The sequence below is a fragment of the Podarcis tiliguerta genome (genome assembly GCF_965153285.1).
Source record: "Podarcis tiliguerta genome assembly, chromosome: 10".
Classification (NCBI taxonomy): domain Eukaryota; kingdom Metazoa; phylum Chordata; class Lepidosauria; order Squamata; family Lacertidae; genus Podarcis; species Podarcis tiliguerta.
Window position 1 is genome coordinate 2,007,945 of NC_139543.1, and position 22,012 is coordinate 2,029,956.

At 43.4% G+C, this 22,012-nt stretch overlaps 1 protein-coding gene across 2 annotated transcripts; it reads right to left on the minus strand.

Moving 5' to 3' along the window:
* Positions 1–1,431: 1,431 nt before the first annotated feature.
* LOC310658180 (phytanoyl-CoA dioxygenase, peroxisomal-like) lies at positions 1,432–21,321 on the minus strand. Of its 2 annotated transcripts, XM_083400025.1 has the most exons (11): positions 20,676–21,004; positions 20,417–20,585; positions 13,328–13,430; positions 11,646–11,701; positions 10,555–10,665; positions 9,439–9,607; positions 8,794–8,875; positions 5,102–5,283; positions 3,969–4,118; positions 3,601–3,735; positions 1,432–2,609 (listed from the first exon to the last, which is right to left on the minus strand). In XM_083400025.1, exons 3-11 carry the CDS (start codon positions 13,346–13,348, stop codon positions 2,556–2,558), a joined length of 960 nt encoding a protein of 319 aa, XP_083256151.1. In that variant the 5' UTR covers positions 13,349–13,430; positions 20,417–20,585; positions 20,676–21,004; the 3' UTR covers positions 1,432–2,555. The 2 variants fall into 2 exon arrangements, with proteins under 2 accessions (XP_083256151.1, XP_083256150.1); XM_083400024.1 differs by lacking the exons at positions 13,328–13,430; positions 20,417–20,585 and having other exon boundaries at positions 20,996–21,321.
* Positions 21,322–22,012: the final 691 nt, after the last annotated feature.

Here is a 22,012-nt window from a genome sequence, read left to right on the forward strand (position 1 = left end):
AGGAGAGAAAAAATATATCAGAACTATAATGTGCATTAGCCACAGAGACTGGACCTGTGATGTTTGCCTGAAATTTAGATTCTTTGTCGTGATATTCTTTCTTTTTTTTAAGCAATGCTCAGTCGTATTTTTAAAAAACCACTTTTGGGTAATCCCATAAAATGCACTTGTTTAGGTAATATAGATAATTCCTGTGACATTAATTTGTGTCCAAGCATTGTTCACAATATGTTTAAAGTGCTTGCTGATAAGAAATAGCCTTCTGTAGGTGGGTAGATGTTGATATCATGGCCTCAACAGCCTAAATCAAAATCACAACAGCTTGAGAAAGGATGTTTGGGTGAACTTAATTTGGTTTAAACATTATATATCACATTGATCCACCCTTTAACAGCTGTAAAGGGAGGACTACATGTTTATTAATGGATTAGAAATTGCTCCCCTCTAAGCAACCAGCTCTTCATTTATCCCTATTCCAAGAATATGTCATGCATTTCATCCAGATTTGTTGAGGAACAGAACAGTTATGCATCACAGATACAGAAGCAGCAAGGGCCATGGATTTGCCAGTAGTTTGAACCATTTGTGTGCCCTGCAGCATGAACAACGACTTCCTCTTGTACAACAGGTGAGGCCATCTACAAAATGTTCAGAATAAATCAAGGAAATGGAAAAAGTGGGGTGGAGACTTCTGCAACTTCCATCTTACCCCTAGAACCCCTTGTTCACCCCCACCTCCCAAAAGTCTGCACCTGGGGGGTGGCTGACCCTCCAGGGCAACATGAGAGGGGGTATAGGAGAATGAATGGGAAAATGACAAAAAACATGGCTCCCCCTCCTTCTGTTTTGGAACCCTCACTAGACTGAAGCCCCTTGCCATGAATGGAAGGGTTCCATTCCACTGAATCTAATGCTCTTTAGGAAAAAGCACACAGCAGGACAGCACTACAATGTTGAGGTGTACTACTAGCATGAAGTTTATTCTATCATCTTTGGGGGTGGACAGACCCTTGTCCCCAAAAAGGCTTTCAAGACATCTTCCCCCAGATTGATCAGAGTTTACTTAAACAAAATCTACAGCCTCCAACAGGAGAGATAACGAGAGGCATCAAGCTTTAGATGATTTAGTTCATATTTTCTGGCCCTGACCTAAATAGTATAATTTTGGAAAAGGGGTACTTGCAGTTATAAAAGATATAACTAGAACCAATATCCCTCCAACTGTTCTTGTGTACTTGAAAAAGATTGCTAATAAGAAAGATTTAGAACTGGAATTGACTACTCTTTAACTCAGAGCAGTAAGACAAATAGCTTTCCAATGGAAAACTTCAAAGTCTATTTCCCTTGAACTGGTATGAACATGTCTGGGTAGTAGTGTATTTAACTAAGCTTACGTATTATAAATGAAGCAAAGGAGAAGCACTAGAAATATTAATTGAAGCACGACGTTCATTTATTAACTCTGAGAACACAAAAAACCCCAAGAAAGCATGCAATCTTATATATTATTTTCACACATAACTCCAAATGATAAGGGTGGTTTTCTTTTTCATTATTGTAATTACTTTCTAGTTTAGTCATTTGTCTTTCTTAATTTTCTATTTAAGTTGAATCTCTTTTTAGTTGATTTTTTAAAATGTGCCTGTCATATGGGTAACATTGCACTTTCTAAATGAGATTAAATCCACTGGTCATTTCTTTAAAAAGCTGATGAAGCTGACTGCAATAGGCTTTTGACAGTCTAATACACAGCTTTTAGTTAGAGCTTTGTATAGCTTAGGTAACAAATGTAGCCCCTATGCAGAGCCTGTGTATGTCATTGGTGCATTCCATTGGTGCAGAAGCCTGGTTCAATATGCTGCTGGAGGCTGAGCCAAGCTCTGTTCAGAGGAGAACATGAGAGGAGACCACACAAGACGGCCTTCAGGCCATTGCGGGGGGGAGGGGGGGCTTTTCTACACTGCTCCCAACTCTGCCACAGCCTTTCGAGATGGGGCAATCGGAAATGGAGAGCCCTTTCCTCATTAGTCAGAAGTCTACCAGCATACGTGAAGTTCCTATTTAGTTATTTTTGCCCCAAAGTATATTCCTTTAACTTGCATGGAACTGCATTTGCCATTTTGTTCATTTATTCACCCAGTTTGGAGAAAATAATGCTACGCTACTAAGAATACAGGACATGGCTTGAACATTCTGAATCACTGCATAAAGGCAGCTGTTTCAGTGCCTTGTTGAATCATACAGCTGTCTACCATTCAATACTGGATAAAGTAGATCATGAAGTGCATCAATTAAAATAGTTAAAACTGTTCTTGAACTTAAGAATATTGTTTACTCAGAACAGTAGGCGCGTCCAAGGAGGTATGCCTAGAATTCTCAATTAAGCATCATTATCAAATATAAATATACCTCAGAACTGTTTTCCTTCATAGTAATTGAAAAATATTCAGTGCAAGAAAAATTCTGAACACATCCAACCAAAGGATCATGGTTTCTCCCAGTTAGAAAATGATATGCTGGGTTCATGAACTAAGCCTTGGCATCAAGATAACATTCTACAGACTTCTCCTCTCTCCTTTAACAAGACGACTTCGCACCATCCAAACATCCTAAAGACCAAAAAAATGAAATAAAGTTATGGTGTGGGACAGGAAAAACCTTGTTTTGTGCACAAGATTATTCCTTTTGTACACAGAAACAGCTGTATATGGAAGAAACCCCCCACTACGCCCAGTAGTTCTGGTTCTGTACAAGGCTTTGCAAGATCTCAGTGAAAACCAGCAGCAGCAGCAGCAGCAGCAGCAAACAGGCTGACTGTGGCACGGCTGGAGCCTCCTGCTCTGCCCAAGCTGCTGATCCTCTGTTCAACAGGGGAAAAGAGAGCTTCAGTGAAGGGAGAACCAGAGTATTTTGGTTACATTGCAATTTCCTACTTTCTATACCGTGGCTGAGATATGGTTTCAAAGAAGGTGCGCAATGCATGCTCAAAACTTAGAAGCCAAAGAGGCAGCTGAATAAAATTTTCCATATTGGGGCGTTGTGGTGATTTCATCCCCTACATGGCTTTCTTCAGTTACTATGTAATTCCATGTACAACCAGTATTACAGGTTGATACGACTGCAGAAATTTCTATGCCAGCCATCAGTAAAAATATATTAGGGCAGTTGCAAAGAGAACTAGAGAGTAGCAATATTCATTACAGAATGCCATTTTAAAGCATGTTTTCCACCATCCTGATTATGGATCCAGTAGGAACCTTCATGCAGAACGATAAACGTCTATTCTTGGCACGGAGTGCAGCAGAAGTTATTGAGAGGAGGAACATCTCACGCTCTAGCTACAGGCCTCTGTACTCATCCAATAATCTCTCTGAGCAAGGCAACACCTCAGTTTGCTGCCAGCAACACAAATCACACAGCATGCCGAGTGCTTGTCCCCCAATGGTGTGGTGTGGTAGTGAGAATTGTAATATGTTGACCTGCTCAACACCAAAGTACATGACTGAGTAGGCTACCACCAATGGAATAATTATTCCCGATACCATTATGTCAGACGTATGACGTGAAAGGTTTTTGATGAAGGACATTCACAAACAATACCTTCAGGGGAATAGGCGAGTCTATACCATACTTTGTTCTTGCAATTTCCACAACTTCTTTCTCAATGTTCTCTTGAATTGTACCTTTCACATCAATATAGTGGCAGTCAGAACTTGCGTAATGACAAGAAATTGCCTGTAAAAAGACCCACATTATTTACTTTTTTCTCTTTGTAAGCACTTCACTACTTTTTTATACCAGCTTTAAACTAAAAATATGTAGGTCTAAGTCACTCTTGAAAACAAATTAAACAGGACGATTAAGAAACATCAAATGTTAATTAAGAAAATGGGGAAGCTTTGACTTGACTTTGCTTGAGCAGCATAATCCAGGTGTTCCAACACCTGCAACCTTAAATGGCATCTTACCTTACGAAACCCTTCAGTCCTGTTCATTCCAGAGCCATGGATTAGCAAGGGATGGAAGAACACTGTGTCTCCTTTCTCCATAGCAAGGTGAACCCTTGGAATAGTTTTATCATAATCACGCACTCCATGGTACATCTTGTTTACACCACCCTGGAAGTTCAATGTATAAAATTAACTTATTTTTCCTAAAAAGCTTAATGTTTTCAATCATCCAAGCTTCAAAAACTTTTAGAACTTATTTTCATACAAAAGGTTTATATAGCTAGATGAGAGCAAGGCCTATGTAGTCTTGTAGTCCAACAAAGGACAGGGTGGTCATTGAGAAATCCACAAGCTGAATGTGAAGCTGATGCCCCTCCTGCCTCTTTTCTCCCTTGCATCTTGGAGATGCATCCTGCACCCAAACATGGATGTTCTAGCTTCCTATCACAGCATTTGAGAAGCCTGTCTAATTCGTTTTGTCTAAGCCCTTTGAACTCGTGGCCCTTCCCACACCTGGTGGGACATTCCAAACCTTGCTGGTTTTCCCAAACATGGAAGTTAATTTTTCTTGCCTTTGCTTTTCCTACTCCCGATGTCCAGAATGTAACTCAAATCCACTGGCTCCCCATTCATCTCAATTTAATGCCCTCTTTTTAATTATAGCCCGGGATGCGGGTGGCGCTGTGGGTAAAACCTCAGTGCCTAGGACTTGCCGATCGTATGGTCGGAGGTTCGAATCCCCACGGCGGGGTGAGCTCCAGTCTTTCAGTCCCAGCTCCTGCCCACCTAGCAGTTCGAAAGCACCCCTAAGTGTGAGTAGATAAATAGGTACCGCTTTATAGCAGGGAGGTAAACGGTGTTTCCGTGTGCTGCGCTGGTGCTGGCTCACCAGAGCAGCTTCGTCACGCTGGTCACGTGACCCGGAAGTGTCTCCGGACAGCGCTGGCCCCCGGCCTCTTAAGTGAGATGGGCGCACAACCCTAGAGTTGGACACGACTGGCCCGTACAGGCAGGGGTACCTTTACCTTACCTTTTAATTATAAGGACACTGAAAATACTACTCAGTTAGCAAAACTGCTATTGGCTACCTCCAAATTTGCAGATACTTCCATCCTCCATCCCTCCCTGTGATGAAGTCATAAAGAAATTACCTCCCACTCAGGATAATCATGCTGTTTCAGAGACCCCTTATGACTTCCTGGCAAAACTACCAGGCATCCATTTCTGCGATCAATCTTCTCCATGGCAGTCCAGGCACAAACAATGCGATCTGCAGGCCGGAATGGGAAATAGTGCAAATCCTGGTGCATTGGATGGCGAGAGGTCTTCTTTCCTGCAACAATTATTTGTATTAGCTTTCATAGTACAGATGCAAAATTAGTTACTGTATTTTTCGCTCCATAGGACGCACTTCTTCCCTCTTAAAAACTAAGGGGGAAAGTCTATGCGTCCTATGGAGTGAATGCAGGGGGGAGGCAGGCAGGAAAAGCCCCCAAGAGCCGCACAAAAGCTTCCTGCGGCTCTTGCGGGCTTTTCCCCCAGGAGGGAGAAGGGACTGCCGCTCCCCGACCTGTTCTGGGGGCTGGGGTCGGGGGAAGCTTGGGCTTCCCCTGCCGCTGCACTCTGGGGGTTTCAGGCAGCTATCCGCAAGCCTTCGGAGAGCAGCGGGAGTTCTCGCTGCGCTCAGAAGGCTTGCAGATAGCCGCCTGAAGAGCGGGAGGAGTCGGTGTACACCGATCCCTCATGCTCTCCAGGCTTCACTTCGCTGGAGAGGCGCTGCACAGTTTTCCCTCTCTGCGCAGCGGCCCTTCAGTGAAGTGGGAGGAGAAATGGAAGGGGCTCCTTTTCTCCTGCCGCTTCGCTGAAGGGGCGCTGAGCAGAGAGGGGGAGAATTTTTTTTCCTGTTCTCCCCCTCCTATAGTCCTGTGTGTCCTATGGTTCAGTGCGTCCTATAGAGCAAAAAATATGGTAAGTAAATACAAGCACAATGAGACAACAAGATGTCACAGTGTGGCCTTGCTGTGTGTGTTTTACCTGAGTCTGTAGCTGGGGGTTTACAGAACAAAGGTAGCACCCAAAACAGGACTTGCTGCACTAACTTGTTTTTCTTTGTGTGCTATTTAAAAACAAAAACAAAAAAACAACATCTAGTCTACCTGCAAGTCAATGAAATGTGAAGTTGATGCTCGCAGCTGAGTTCTGGATTTTGCCTAGGATCAGACTGAAGTAGCCCTGCCTCTGGCCTTCAATATTAACAGTGGACTATGTGGCAGGACTGCTGTTAAACTACTCACAGCACAGTCCTCATGTCTGCAATAGGGTTCTAACAGTGAACTACACTGCAGTGCAGCTGTGCGCAACTCTCTTCGCTTAATCCACAAAGTGGAGGAAAAAACAATGGATTAACATGGCAGGATTGTTGTAAGATGCTCAACTGGCTACACCACAAAGCTGCTATAATGCATTATCCATCCAACCAGCAATATGGGAAAAGTGAACTACATCTGTTTGGGATTTGCAATAGCCCTGTTGTGTGTGGGCATGTTTTAAACCACACTCAATTAGACAATTGCTACATTTCTGCTTGTTTTTGTGGGCAGGTGTGGAATAAGCTACATTAAATGATTTACAAGATGTGACTAGAAAGTTCACTGAATGGTCACAGAAATTGGACAGCGAGAAATATTCGAACATACAATCGGCATTGGAAACCCACAAAATGGTCACAATTGTGTACGGAGATGAAGCCGTAACTCGAAAGACAGTGCATGAGTAGTTTAAGACTTTCCGTGAAGGGCGGCAAACCATCAAAGATGACCCTTGGTCTAGCAGATGCGGGATCAGCGTGTGTCTGTCCGAATGATGGTGGAACGACTGCATATTTCGTGTGAAGTCGTTACTAAGGTTACTGAGTTGTCCCACCCTCCATATTCTCCCAATCTGGCCCCACCGAATTTATTTCTTTTTCCAAAACTGAAATCTGCACTGAAAGGGCACCGATTTTCCAACATTTCATACGTCCAAGCTGCTGTGACGAGGGAACTGAAAGCCATACGAAAAGAGGACTTCTCCAGAAGTTTCCAACAGTTCTATGAACGTTGTCAATGGTGCATTGTATCAGAGGGGGCCTACTTTGAAGGCCTGTAAGGTATGTATGTTCAAGTATTTCTTGCTGTCGGATTTCTGCGATCATTCACCAAACTTTCCGGTCACACCTTGTACTTTCTCCACAATGTCCATGGGTAGCTCTAACTTCCATCCCTCAGGACATTTAAAAATAGATTCTCAGTGTGATGTAGAAGTGACCAATACAGAATGACATTATCTGTAAACCTGAGTCCAACTGTTCCACTCCCACCTGGTTCTCATTTTTTCTCCCATTCGGGCAGCCAACATTCCTTGCCACTGAATTATTTTTTAGTTTTTGCCCCCCTCATCCCACCTTCCACCAATTTCTTTTAAAGTCTCTGAAACCCTCTGTTCTCCAGGGTCTACCAATACCTCTCATGCAGTTTCGGCTACACCTCCAGTGGCATTCAAAGACTTGAACCAGGACTGGATTTAAGCTGGCAATGGCTATACACATCCATCTATCGTAGTGATGGCATGGTAGGAGCCATGCATAGATTTCCTCATCCAGTTAATCTACCCCTCTTTACCTGAGTCACCTTACTAGCATAAGTTGCCACTGCTTAGAGCTAAAACCCAGGAGCACATTTTGTGGGCGACTGGGACACCTGAAAGCCAAGATGTTCCCTCCTGACAGCAGCCCTGAAAGTGACCCAGATGAGATTGGATCCAGGGGCTCCTTACCAGCTTCCATGTCCTTTAATATTTTATTTATTTATTTATTTATTTATTTATTTATTTACAAATGTTTATACCCCACTTTTCACCAGGCCTCAAAGCAGCTCACAATGACAAAAATATACAATATATACATTTTCTCCTTCAGCAAGTAGATCCTCCACCCAATAGTGTCCAACTTATTTTCGTTCTTTCCTTCAAAAGATCTATAGCCCATTTCAGTGGGGCTCTTCCTCTCCCCACAAACCCCTAATGTAGTGGCGCCTGCCCTGTGGAACGCCCACCCACCAGATGTCAAAGAAATAAACAACTATCTGACTTTTAGAAGACATCTGAAGGCAGCCCTGTATAGGGAAGCTTTTAATGTTTGATGAATTATTGTATTTTAATAATTTGCTGGGAGCCGCCCAGAGCGGCTGGGGAAACCCATCCAGATGGGCAGGGTATAAATAATAAATGTTGTTGTTGATGATGATGATGATGCACCCTCCTTGGCCCTCCATATGGCTAAATTTTGTGAACTGGTGTTTATTGCCTAGAGAGTATGCTTCTGCATACACTTTGAGAAAACAAAGACACCAGAATCTTTGGCACTGAACTGAAATGGCTGACAAGTCCCTAAGGCACCAAAGGATTGCAAACCAATGACTTAGAGAAGGATATGCAACATGCCATTTAATGAAATCAAGCTATGGGGAGAGACATGGGGAAGAGGAAGATGGCAGCAAGAGAGAAAATCGTGCCACTTCCACTTTTAGGTTTGTCCCTGCTCACAGATTATCTTGAGGCAACAAAGCCGTAAACAGGAAAAAAGGTCCCATTGTTTAGAGTGTATCAATACCAAACCTGATGTATATTAACCATGTTAGTGGTATATATTTTCATTTAGACTTGCATCACAGCAGCTAACTCACTAATGATACCTACAGGACCTTGCAGAAGAAAAAGAAAAAAGGACAAGTCTGATAATATTTAAATACACGCTTGCATTCTTGAACAGAGTATTTTATTTCTCCTCTGTTCAATTATTTCTTACCAGAATCCGGAGGCTTATTTATCAACATGGTGTGCATAGCCATGATGTTTGGTCCTGTGAAGCATTCGACATATTTCAATATCTAAGGTGAAGAGAGATGCATATTTAAACATGCTAAAAATATATTACCCCTTATATTTCATGGGCAAGACTCAAGTAAATACGTATGATCGATACACCAGTGTTGAAGAAGCAAACAGTTTTATGCAAAATTGCTGCCCTGTGCAAAAACTGCCATCATCCAAGTTACTGACAGAATCCACCAGCAATGTCTCCCTATGCATATCCCACTGAAATGGACAGGAACTAAGCAATCATTATGAAAAAGTCACGGGCCTCTGGCATCATGTGTCATTTCATCCTCAGGGTCTCTTAACTTTTGATAGATGGTGCTATTCAATGCCATACTATGCTAGTAACCTAAATAATGAAGGTGTCTATTTAGTGCAGACTTTGCCTGTGGCTAAAGAGCTGGGCAGCAATTTTCTAGAGCAGCGATAGTGCAACATCCTTAGATCAAGCTATGTAGACTGTATATAGAGATTACAAGTTTCTTCTGAATTAATATAATGTGAAGGACCACATGTAAAAAAATGCAGTTTATTTGTGGTCTTCAGGATATTCTTTTTTAAAAAAAAAATTAACCTGAGACAATGTGCAATATCTGAAGAGCTCTTCATGTTGCTGGAAATCCTGTAGTTTTGAAACTGCTTTCTGATCAGGAATAAATTCAGACTTGGCCATTGACACATCTCTCATGACCATCAGTCCAGGGACGATCACTTCCTGTCTGCAGATCTTCACGAACTCATTTCTGAAGAGGGAATTTTAAAAATTTACTTCAGCAAAGTTTACTAGGCTATTTAACCATGTTATTGCCCTTGCTAAATGAACTGGATACTTCTATTGCGCAAAACAAGGCTGTTCAAAGCAAGCCTGAGGGCCACAAGCAGTCCTTAAGGCTCTTTTGGGCAGCCCTTGGACTGCCTTTCCAAACTCAGGTAAGAGAGGCCTTGGGCTGTGGGAAGAAGGTGTACGGGTTCAGACAGGGTCCTAAAGTCCTCCCACCTCATTCCCAAAGCCTAGTTAGCACATTCCCAGCTTTGGGAAAGAGGTGGGAAAGCTCTACACCTCTGCCAGAGCCTTGTGCCTCCTTCCTGAAGTCCAGCACCTGGCTTATCTGGGGTGTGTGAATGTGTGTGAAATTTTGGCCTTGCTTCCCTGCCCCCCATGACAAAGCAGTGTGGGCTGAGGGTACTCTTGCAGCCGACTTGGTATGAAGTTGGGACACCTTGGTGCAAAATTATGGGTAATAACTCGGAACTAGAGATCCACATAACTCATTCTCTGTGAGGCTATGAGTGTATATTTATAAGTGAATTATGCCTCGTATCAAATGGCTGGATGTTCTTGTAAATCCAGAGGGAATTTTCATTTGGAGTGGGGCCCTTCTTGTGGCCTTCAGGTCTTGCTTGGCAAACACAAGCTCTTGGGCACACCTCAAGAGAGATCTCTGGACTGCAACCAGTGTGCTTTAAACCACTGGGGGTGGGGTCAAGTACCACGGGGGGGGGGGGGGGGGGTCAAGACTGACCCAAGGTCAGGAGCACTACCACTCTGCAAAGATATGGAAAAAGAGATTACGAAATGGGTCCTGAATGCATGTTTGGGTGAAAAGTGAGTTCTGGGTCTGAAAAGGTTGAAGATACTTGTTTTAGACAATCTCACTATATGTGATTAGGACACATGGCTACAGTTTACCTGAAATGTTCAACATCCTCATCCGAGACCAGATTTTTTATGACGAGATAGCCGTTCTCCTCATAGAAATCCCTTTGCTCTGGGCTTAGAACATTATTATCTAAGGTGTAACTGCAGAGATAGGAACACAGACTGGGTAAGTTCACAGGGCAAGGATGAAGTCTAGGAAATAAGCGCTCCCTGGGAACTCTTATGCAACCTACAACACACCCCGGGGTCTCCTGCAGCACAGAGGTGCTCTAGGGAAAACAGGCAGGTCCATGTGGGAGGGGGGCCCTGAAGTTCAAAATCTGCAGTACCATGAAGGTATTTATTTCCATGAAGTCAGCACAAAAGTTAGTTTGCTGTTTGCTTCTTGAGTATAGAGGCACAAAAGTTTCTACTAATGCACAAATACACAGATGCAACCATGCCCAGAAACAGCATGCCATTACAATCAATCAATCAATCAATCAATCAACGACATATTTACAAAATAATAAATGTATATTTTTTTAAAAAAATGGATTAAGTTTCAGGTGTTGCAATTGCTAGCTGTAACCTGCCCCCCCCCAAGTAGGTAAGAAACAACCACATCAGCAAAATCGTTTGTATTTCATGTTTTATGCCCCTTTTGAGTGCGTCTGAGATAGAATTTGGCATATAAACAAAAAGGGGGTCTTTGCATGAAAGAAACTTTTTAGGTTGCAATCCAAATCTCTTTAGCATGGATTAAGAGATAATGAATGCAAAGGGACTTGCTACAAGACTGAACTGTGCTATTAGGTTATTTTATTTATACTATGTGCCCTATCTTTACTTCACACAGAGATGCTGCAGGGAGCTATTGGGAGAGCAGGAGCTAAATTAGATAGCAAAATACTGGGAAACAGAGGGCAATGGTTGCTGCATCCTGCATCCCAACATTTGCTACTCTACTATTTCAGAACTGCAAAATCTGCAGGAATTCAGAGCAATGTGATGGTTGATTATCAAAACTTCACCAAATTCAAGCTTGGAATTTTAGCCAAAAATAAATATATGGTTTCCTTTCATTGCCATGATCACCACAACACATTTAATTTTTATAAAGAAAAAGAAAAATTACCTACCGGTACTGAATTGGATATTTCACCGTAGTTACTTGGGCTGAAGTTGGAAATTGTGTCTTGAGCACAAGTTAAGGAATCTAAATACGGTTTTGAATAGATATTATATCTTATGGGGTGAAATAAAAACTCAGAACTCATTTTGAATCATAGGAAGTATTCACATGGAAGAGGAAATATAATGTACATTAGTTTTATTCTGATGTACACCACTAATCTCCCAGGTTTTCCTAATAATTTAAAGCCACATGCAGCGGAACTGGAAGATAGCCATTCTACATTATAATTATTTATTTTAAGCAACAGTTAAAGAAGGTAGATTAAAAAAATAAATAAATAGTAAGACATGGGGATTTTCATTCAACCCAAAATCAAACACCTAAGCATTTGTCTCCCCTCCTGACATAAAACAAAAACATTCCAAGTTAATCATAAGGCAATTATGAAAACTGCCACTTTTTCTTTTTGACAAAGTAATAATCATAAATAAAAAAGAATAAAAATATGCACCCCACCAGCGAGACCATTCCACTGTAACTATCCAACCTCCCAGAATTTCAACACCTCTTGTGATGGTTTGACCCCTTTCCGTTTTAACAGTACAAATTCTGCAAACACCATTCATATCTCCTCAAAATCATTTCTCCTGACAGAGAATGATGACACGTTAATTTATCATTAATAGCTATATCCCACTTCTTCCATTTTATATTCTGCTTACCCCTTCCACTTCCTGGCTATAATAATCCGTGCAGCTGTCAATAAACTTGTGAGCAAGTCCTTCACAGCCTGCGAACCTTCCGCCCCATCGTAAATTGATAATAAAGCCACCTCTGGACTTTTGGTCAGCTTTAACCCAGTGATTTCTGTTATCTCCTTAAACACCCTTTGCCAAAAAAATTGTACATATTTATACGTGAATATAATTCCCTGTTTCCTTTTTTATATATATATTTTATTAAGATTTTCACAAAATAACAGAAAAAAGGAAAAAAGGAAAAAATACAAAAAATACAAAACAATTAAAAACAAATCAATCTTTCAAAACATATCTTACATTTGCTTGTTTCTCGGACCCCCCCCCCACACCTCCCCTCTTTGTATTCCAATTCAGTTTATTTATTCAGCAAATCCTTTCCCTCTTTACCTTTACCTTTATCTTAATTTTGATCTTAATATATTATAGCTTTAACTTTCCACCTGTTAACATTCCATTTTTGCATATTCTTACATAACATTATTGCTAAAAACCCCTTAACCTCAATCCAACATCATTCTAACATTCTATAATTCCCTGTTTCCTGGCACACTGCCATTCTCACAAGTTTCCCGGAGAGGAAAGACTGCAGTTTTGAAAATGAATGTTTTATGAATATTCCCTCCCCCACCCAAAAAAATATGCTAGTTCTCTTTTCTAAAGAAAACTGAGGAAAGGATTCTACAAACAACTTTAATTTGAAACAAGATGCATCTATTAAAAAGTTTATGATCTTTGTGTCTTCTCTCACAAATAGTTTTGGATTATTATGCCCCTTCAATTAAACAGTGTATAGCCTGATTAAAACAGAAACGAAAAAACCCCGCTGGTTAAAAACAGAAAAGAAGATGAGCAATCCTATTGAAATACTTACTATGATATTAAAAAGGAGGGGAGGGCAAATAAGGAATATTGGATTATATGATACATTCCAATGTTGCAGTGACATAACAGGAGCTCCCTGCACGCCCTCAATCTACTGTGGAGGCTTCTCCAACCCTTTGGGGCAGATTTTGAGTGATCATGGGGCACTGCCAGAAAGAGAGGAGAAGAGGGAAAGTTTACTTCCAGTACAAATCTGCTGTGCTAGCAGAATAATAGTGGCATTGGATATGGCTCCTTCTGCTGAAATAAGAATTACAGTTTGAATACATTTTGCAAATTATTAAGCCTGGGACATAGTATGGATATAGGAAGATACAATAGAACGCATGTATGGTTCCACTCAACAAATCGTAACAAAAGAAGTGATTCTCCTCACACACACACTCCCCACGGTTTTCACTCTTTTTAAACTGAGTTATACAATCTATCATCTTGTGCAATGCACAGGATTGGAGCCAAAGGTTCCCTTCCCTGATGCAAGGAAGGGGACATTTTAATGTAACCCAGAGACAGCATAATGAATATTACAGTTCACACAGTTTGGATAATAAACATTGATTGTTTTAAGTTTTTATTTGTCACCTTGGTGGCAACTTCTAATGACAAATGGAAACCTATTTGGGGAAAGCAAATTTTTTTTTTTACAATAGTGTCTTCTATATTTGTACTTTCTAAATATTAACAAAAATACCAGATGGAAAGCAATTGCCAAACACAAAGTGGTGTCTTCCAAGAAAATTAAGAAAAAATATCAGTGATATAACATTTTGTCAGAAAAATCTACAAAATAAAAAAAAGGAAACTGTTGGAAACAACTGTAGGAATAACACTGTTCCAAAATGAAGGTTTGTTGGATGGAAATATAGAAATAAGAAATAATTCAATGAAGAAATAAGTTGAACTGGATATGCATTTCCACTAAATCATAGAGCAATTATAGTTGGAAACAGCAAAGAACAGCAGGAAGTATTCCCTTAAGAGCAAGATTCCAATGGTTTCCAAATGGATATCAGACTTCTTCCACACTCAAGTAGTGCAATTAGTTTCATTGAAGGCCATATCTTAAGTTGCAGCTTTGGTACGGGCAAATAAAAGCAAATAAGTCTTTCATGGCAACTGGAGATATATTTTAGAATGGAAATGCAATTTATGTAATTCCGAAAATACATTTGTTGCAAATGCCGTAATAGCAGGGGAAGAACACTGGGGTCCCCCCCCTTTTTTTCTTTAAACTTTGTTAAATTATTAATCAATTCCAAGACTATGATGCTCATGAATGTAATATTGTAAATATGCCTTTTGACTTTGACATTCTTTTTTATAATTTTTTTGAAAAAAATGAATACAGTGGTACCTCAGGTTAAGTACTTAATTCATTCCGGAGGTTCGTACTTAACCTGAAACTGTCCTTAACCTGAAGCACCACTTTAGCTAATGGGGCCGCCGCACCGCTGGAGCACGATTTCTGTTCTCATCCTGAAGCAAAGTTCTTAACCTGAAGCACTATTTCTGGGTTAGCGGAGTCTGTAACCTGAAGTGTATGTAACCTGAAGCGTATGTAACCTGAGGTACCACTGTAAAGTGTTTTAGATTAATATAAGTAAGCTCATTTATCCAATAGGGCATTTCACACATTACACACAGGCAGTTTTGCTAGTATGTATATTTTGGTAACTGTGGACAACCATAGCTCACTGATAAACCCATTTGTGATATAACTCTATTCAGTTTTTAAAAGTATTTTTGCAACAACATTAAAAGCTTTGTGCCACACATTCCAATCCACAAAAATTACAAAAATATGAGTCAAAAGACTAAGGCATAAATGCTACTCTTTCAATCTATTTTTTTCCATAATTGGTGCCCAGTATGAAAAGACAAAGGAACGCGGGTGGCGCTGTGGGTTAAACCACAGAGCCTAGGACTTGCCGATCAGAAGGTTGGCGGTTCAAATCCCCGCAACGGGGTGAGCTCCCATTGCTCAGTCCCTGCTCCTGCCCACCTAGCACTTCAAAAGCACATCAAAGTGTAAGTACCTTCCAGCGGGAAGGTAAACAGTGTTTCTGTGTGCTGCTCTGGTTCGCCATACTGGCCACATGACCCGGAAGCTGTACGCCAGCTCCTTCAGCCAATAAAGCGAGATGAGCACTGCAACCCCAGAGTCAGCCACAACTGGACATAACGGTCAGGGGTCCCTTTACCTTTACCTTATGAAAAGACAATCATGGTTCATTTCTTTCACAGAGAATTCAGTGTGGAATTATCATCAATAGAAACTTCTAACAGGGAAACATCCATTGTTGTTGCTATCAATATTCTGATAATTTTTAGTATTTTTTCCAAAGTAGAAGAAAAGGGCCAGGACAGGTGCTGATGCAACTGTCCCTGGATTGTATATATCATGAGGTCATAACACAGTGCATAAACATCGAGCAGAAAAACATACTATGGGTATGCCTGAGATACCTTATTTGTGAAGATAATTCAGTAGACATTAGTTTCAGTGAAACTGCATCCAAGGTCTTTTATCATAGAATCATATATCGTTGGTGTATGTATCCTTTCTCTTTGAATAAAATTACAAAAAGACTACGCACTACAAACTGCTGGAGATATGGTAGCAGCTTTGGCTCATTTTTTCACCTCTGGTTGTACTGCCCTAGTCAAACAAGTTTGGTTACAGGTCTTTCGCAAAGTTGAGTGAATAACCAAATAGGTCATACAAAAATTATCTCCCTCTCTCTTTTTGATTTGGGTCACCACATAATTAAATATTGCAAAAAAGCTCACAGCAGCTAGATTCTGGAGAACTTGTGACATCGACCTTATGGAAGTCTGGTATCAGAAACTTTGGGACTTGGCAGTCATGGACAAATAAAGCTGCCAACCTTTGACTGTGTAGAAAAATTCAAGAGGCAGAAAAATCTTTATGCTATTTAGACAAATTGTATTTCTTATGCAGTAACTAAAAAACATGGGCTCTCTCTCACTGGAAGCTTTAACATGACACTTTTCAAAGATAGAAATGACTGATGTAATTGTTTCATTAGAACAGACCAAAGCTCCTCTCCTCCTTTTTCCTTTGTATTGGGCTGCACTGTATTGACTGATATTTGATATATAGAAAAATAGAAAACAGAGAGACAGACGATAGACATACAGATATTCATACAGTCACAGTGGCGTTCTGATGACTTGAAGGGGCAAAGAAACTTTCCAGTGAATGCAACTTTGAGAGGTGGTACTTGCAAGATGGCCTTGAGGCAAGACGCTCCTGTTAGAGCTCCTCAATTAGGTGTTGGGGGCTCCTACTCCTTTTAACTTTTTCAACATTTTAACTTTTTAATCTTTTAACCCTCTTCTTATCAAAAGTTTGGCAACCTGGGGTTTTATATCAGAGAACTTGTGAAGTTGGCGCTGTAAATTAGATCTAACGAAGTCAAACAGCTTAACAGCCGCCGCCCAGCCTATTTCAAGGACTCGTAACTCTAAACAATTTAATTAATCTCCTGAACTTTTTCCAAACTGACTCTGACTCAGGCTTTGACTCGGCATTTTAAATGAACGAAGGGAGGGGAAGCTGTGTTGCAGGAGTGTTCCGCTTGTGCTTGCCTCTGCCCTCCTGGCTTGTGGGCCCAACTGTGCTGTGTGCCTGCTCTGTCTTCCCAGTTGTGGGTCCGGCTGCTGCCCTGCATGCCAGCGGTGCTCCTGGACTCAGACAGACTGGTCGAGTACTCGGCATGGAGCCTGGGTCAAGATACAGACTCAATGGAAAGGCACCTAGGGAAGCCAGAGAGGGGGGCTCCACCCTCAAGATGCCAGAGACTCTTAAGCCACAGGGCTGGCAGCTGGTTGTAGCAGAGGAGAGGTATGATTCTGTGGCCCTGAGAACACCAGCAGTGGGGGAAACCAGAGGACTCCTGCTGCCAAGAGGAACACTTTCTCTGCCACTACAAGTGCTAGGGCAACAGCAAGAGGAGGGCCCCCTGAGACCATCGGGACGGCACTGACATCGAACAGGGCATTTACTGAGCCTGCCCCGCCTTCCTCTGCCCACCCCCCGCTGTCGCCTGCTTGTTCAGGTTGGCAGATTCAGAGATCATTCGTGAGCTGGCACATGATGCTACAAGAACTTCGTGATGCTACAAGAACTTCGTCTGCTACAGTAACTTTTTTCTTCCCTTTTCGCCCTCCCCCTTTCCTTGCCATTTGTTTTAGTTTTTTATAGTTCATTGTTTCATGATAATATTTAAGTTTTGCTTGCTTACTGTTAGGTGTTTGATGCTATTTAGGTGTTTTTCCCCCCTTAATGTATGTTATATGGTAGTTTTGTTTAGCTATAGAATGTTTTGGGGTTTGTTTTTCAATTTCTTAATTTAATTAATTGGTTTGCCTAATATTATAATAGTAGGCTGACAAAGAATATAATAGTTTCATACAATCAGAGAGGTAGCTGATGTGTAGCTGGTTTGTTCTACTCGACTAATTAGAGTTATCGAGTTGCTGATACTATAAGCAGAATAACTAGGTTGGGAAAGAATAACATCAATTGCCGTCAATGAAGGCTAGTATGAGGCTTGGGATTGCTATCGTGGAGAGGCGAGGGAGGTATGGCGGTGGGGGCAGATGTTATAGGCGAAGGGGATCGAGATACAAATATGCTCGTACCCCTTCCAATCTGCACCCCATCCCGAGGGACGAGGGTAGGGTGAGCAAGGATTACTCACCTCCGTCACTGGTGCTGTGCAATGCCAGGTCTATAGGCAACAAAACCGCCACCCTGCGAGATTTCTTTACCTCGCAGGGTGTCAACCTGGCTTGTGTGACGGAGACCTGGGTGCGCGAAGGGGAAACAGTTACCTTACGAGAGATGGCGCCCCCGGGCTTCTCCGTCCTCCACCAGTAGCGGACTGTGGGCCGGGGGGGAGGGGTGGCATGATTAATCCGGGAAGATTGTTCTTTCAGGGCTCTACCATCGCCATCGATCCCCGGCATTGAATGTGTTGGCCTAGTGTGGGGCTCCGAGGAGAGCTTGGCTGTCTGGCTGGTATACCGGCCACCTAGCGCACCAGCAGCCACCCTGTCAGGCCTATTGGAGGTGGTGGCCGGCTGGGCCTTGGAGTTCCCTAACCTATTGGTATTGGGGGACTTCAACATCCATGCTGATGCCACTCCCTCCTCACAGGCTCTGGACCTGGTGTCCTAGCCACTGTGATCCACGTGACAGTCACCTCCAGACTGGATTATTGTAACTCGCTCTACGTGGGGCTGCCCTTGAGACTGACCCAGAAACTCCAGCGGGTGCAGAATGCCACAGCGAGACTCCTTACGGGGTCTTCGCTGTGAGATCACATTCACCCGGTGCTATACCAGCTGCACTGGCTCCCGGTGGAGTACAGGATCAGGTTTAAGGTGCTGGTTTTAACCTTTAAAGCCCTATACGGCCTAGGACCCTTGTACCTACGGGACCGCCTCTCCTGGTATGCCCCACAGAGAAACTTACGGTCTGCAAATAAAAACATCGTGAAGGTCCCAGGCCACAGGGAGGTTAGGCTGGCCTCAACCAGAGCCAGGGCTTTTTTGGCTGTGGCTCCGACTGGTGGAACGCTCTGTCACAAGAGACTAGGGCCCTGTGGGACTTGACATCTTTTCGCAGGGCCTGCAAGACAGAGCTGTTCCACCACGCCTTTGGCCAGGGCACAGCCTGACTCCCTCCTTTGGCAATTCTCACAGAACTCTAGCCCAATGGTTGCCATTAATCTGATTTGAATTGATTTTATAATGAAATTATTTTAGAATGTTGTATTATTTTATTGTTGTTAGCCGCTCTGAGCCCAGCTTCGGCTGGGGAGGGCAGGATATAAATAAAATGTATTATTATTATTATTATTATTATTATTATTATTATTATTATTAACGTATGCTGAGCTGGCAGTAGGAGGGGGAGAAGAGAAGCAGGAGGAGAGATAACTACAACCTGCACTCCCCCACTGCCTATCTTGCTTGCAAACCCACCTCCAACTTATCTCCCCAATGCATAAAATATCTAGGATGGCATTTTGCATGTCCAACCACTGGATGCGTAATACTATACACATAACTAGTGACAGACCTAAAGGGAGTTGCTAAATCTGTATTCAACAGAGAGGAAATTTCAGGAAACCTTGAAAATGCTCAGACCTCTCTATTGTTCCTCATCTTGAAACACATTAGTAATAAATAGTGGGGGAGAGGGGAAGAGAATCAAGGAAAAAGTATTAGAAAAGTATTAGATAATCACAAATACCTTATGTAACAGTACCAAGTGCAAAGGTCAAAAGCAAGATTGCTGGTTCAAAAATAATAATAAATAAAAAGGTTAGCAGCAATCAGAGCTGTAGATCTAATATGCAATATAAATAAATGTTTCTTCCATCAAAATGTATCCCTGCAAAGCTGTGAATAACAATGGAGAGACAACAGAAACTGGATTGATACATGTCCAGATCATCAGGATATGGGGGGAGGGGCGCAAAGGCCACTGCAGGTATTTTCCTATCCCTGCAGATTTCTTTGTGCTGTGCATAATTTTGCTTAAACACACTTGCAGTTATTTGCCACCCACTGACAGAATTATATAAACACAGAATTGTACAGTTGGAAGGAATCCTGAGGGTCATCTAGTCCAACCCCCTGCAATGCTTCAAACGTTTAGTTTCAGCTTCACTGGGGCCAAAATCTATACAACCCTTGCTCAGACATATGCAATCTTGACTAGATACAAGATAATTTGATTTATAATTAAAAGGGCTGCTTTGCATTTAAATTAAAGAGGCCAGCATAATAGACAGACAGCCATTAAAGTGGCCCATCAAGTTATATAAGAATTACATAGCTCTCTAGTCAGTATACAAACCAAACCCAAGAAGTGGTGAAGCCTGAGAAGGGACCTGGTCTGGGAATTAGAATTAGGTCCCAGCTCAGCCATGACCCATGTCTGGGAGAGGCAGTTACCAAGGTCCTCTCTGCCCTCTCCCCATAGCAGGTTTATGCACTTCTAACAAGCCTCAGAAAAGCAGCAATTTGACAGGTGAAGCTTTTTCCCATTGCCAATTTGAATGTTATGAAAAGATGCATATTTTTAAAGTTCTGCTGCTATACAGGTCCAACGTGCTCAAGGCCTCTTCCAGAGACTGTGTCCAGCCCGAGTTTCAAAGGCTCTGTTTCTCTGCAGACTTTCTTACAAGTCTGTTCCAACTTGCAGAAGGAAGAGGCAGGTTAAGCTGCCTGGAAGGGACTGAGCACAGAAAGGAGAGAGGCGCCTGTGCCTGGAGGCTGAGCTTGAGATCCCTGCCTTGCAGGGGAGGAAGGGACTGAGCACAGAAAGGCGAAGGGGAGAGAGAGAGAGAGGCCTGTGCCCGGAGGCGGCCTTGCAGGGCTGGACTAGATGCCTCTCGGGCCCCTTCCAATCCCCTCGACTGGAGGAGGGTCCGAGGGAGTTTGAGAGCTGGTCCGGGAAAGGGCCGGAGGGCGAGAACGAGTCTCTGGCTCCGAGGGTCGCGGCTTCCCGCCCTGCCCGGCGGGGGGCCGGACTCGGTGGCCCTCGGGGGCCCCTTCCAACGCCACCATTGAATCGCACGGCTCCCGGAGCAGGACGAGGAGCCAGGCCGGGCCTCCCCTCCTCGTCCTCCCTCGTCCCCAAGGCCGGCTGCCCGCTCGGTCCAAAGGATACGGGGCGCCCGACCCCCGGCCCCCGGCCGGGCAGGAGGTGGCGCAGCAGGGCGCGCAGCCGGAGCGAGGCGGCGGAAGCGGCGCTGTCGGCGTGGCTCGGTCCCTCCTCGGCCATGGCGCCCCCGGTGCGGACTCCTGCTCGGCCTCGGTGCCTCTGAGGCGGCGCCGCCGAGGGCCGGAAAGAGGCCGGGCCCTGCGGGGCTCCTCCTGCCGGGGCCGCGCCCCTCCGCCCTCCTCACCCGACCAGCGAGCGGGCAGAGGCCCCGCGAAACAGGCCGCGGAGGTTCGAGGGCGTCACGTGTGAAAAGCTGGCTCGCTCGCAGACGCGGGGCGGCCTCTTCTCGAGGGGGACCTGCCAGCAGCACCCAAGCGACCTCTCTGGGGCGCAGGGCCCGGGCTGGCCAGACGGCTGCTGGCACCTGCTTGGCGCACCAGGCACCAGCCGACCGCCTTCGGGACTTGCGCAGGGTTTCGCAGGCTAACCGCCCTACCACAAACACATGCAAAAGGCCGTAGATTGCTTAATCAGCCATTAATTTCATTATTTGGATTATTAATATCATGTGACAACAAATCTGCTTTCAAACCTGCTCACAGTACTGATGCCTGGTCCTGAAACACAGACAGGCACTACCAAGTTCTGGAATAAGGAGCAGGCTTCATTCAAGGCCAGTGGACAAAATTACATTGCTCAGAGTTTACTGGCAGATTCTGCTTGCGGGTTAAGAGGGATGGGGAACCGGTGACCGCAGCGCCCATCATCCCAGGCCACTGGCTATGCTAAAGCCCGGCCAATTTGGGGAGGGCCACAGGCTCCCCGGCATTAGAACATTTCTAGCCTACCGTTACCAGATTTTTTTCAATGAATCCAGGGACTTTTCAACTTCAGTTGAAGGGGATGGATTTTGTCGGGACTGATTTGTAAATCTGGGGACTGTCCTCAGGAAATGGGGACGTCTGGTAACCTTTTTCTAGCCTTCCGCTTAGCCAAAAACACAGATTTGGGACCAACTCACCT

Coding starts and splice junctions, on each gene's coding strand:
- LOC310658180 (XM_083400024.1), bottom strand. CDS start 21,109: ATGGCCGAGGAGGGACCGAGCCACGCCGACAGCGCCGCTTCCGCCGCC. Junction 3,736..3,968: donor GGACTGAAGGGTTTCGTAAG/GTAAGATGCCAT, acceptor GTCTTTTTACAG/GCAATTTCTTGTCATTACGC. Junction 2,610..3,600: donor ACTCGCCTATTCCCCTGAAG/GTATTGTTTGTG, acceptor TTTGGTCTTTAG/GATGTTTGGATGGTGCGAAG.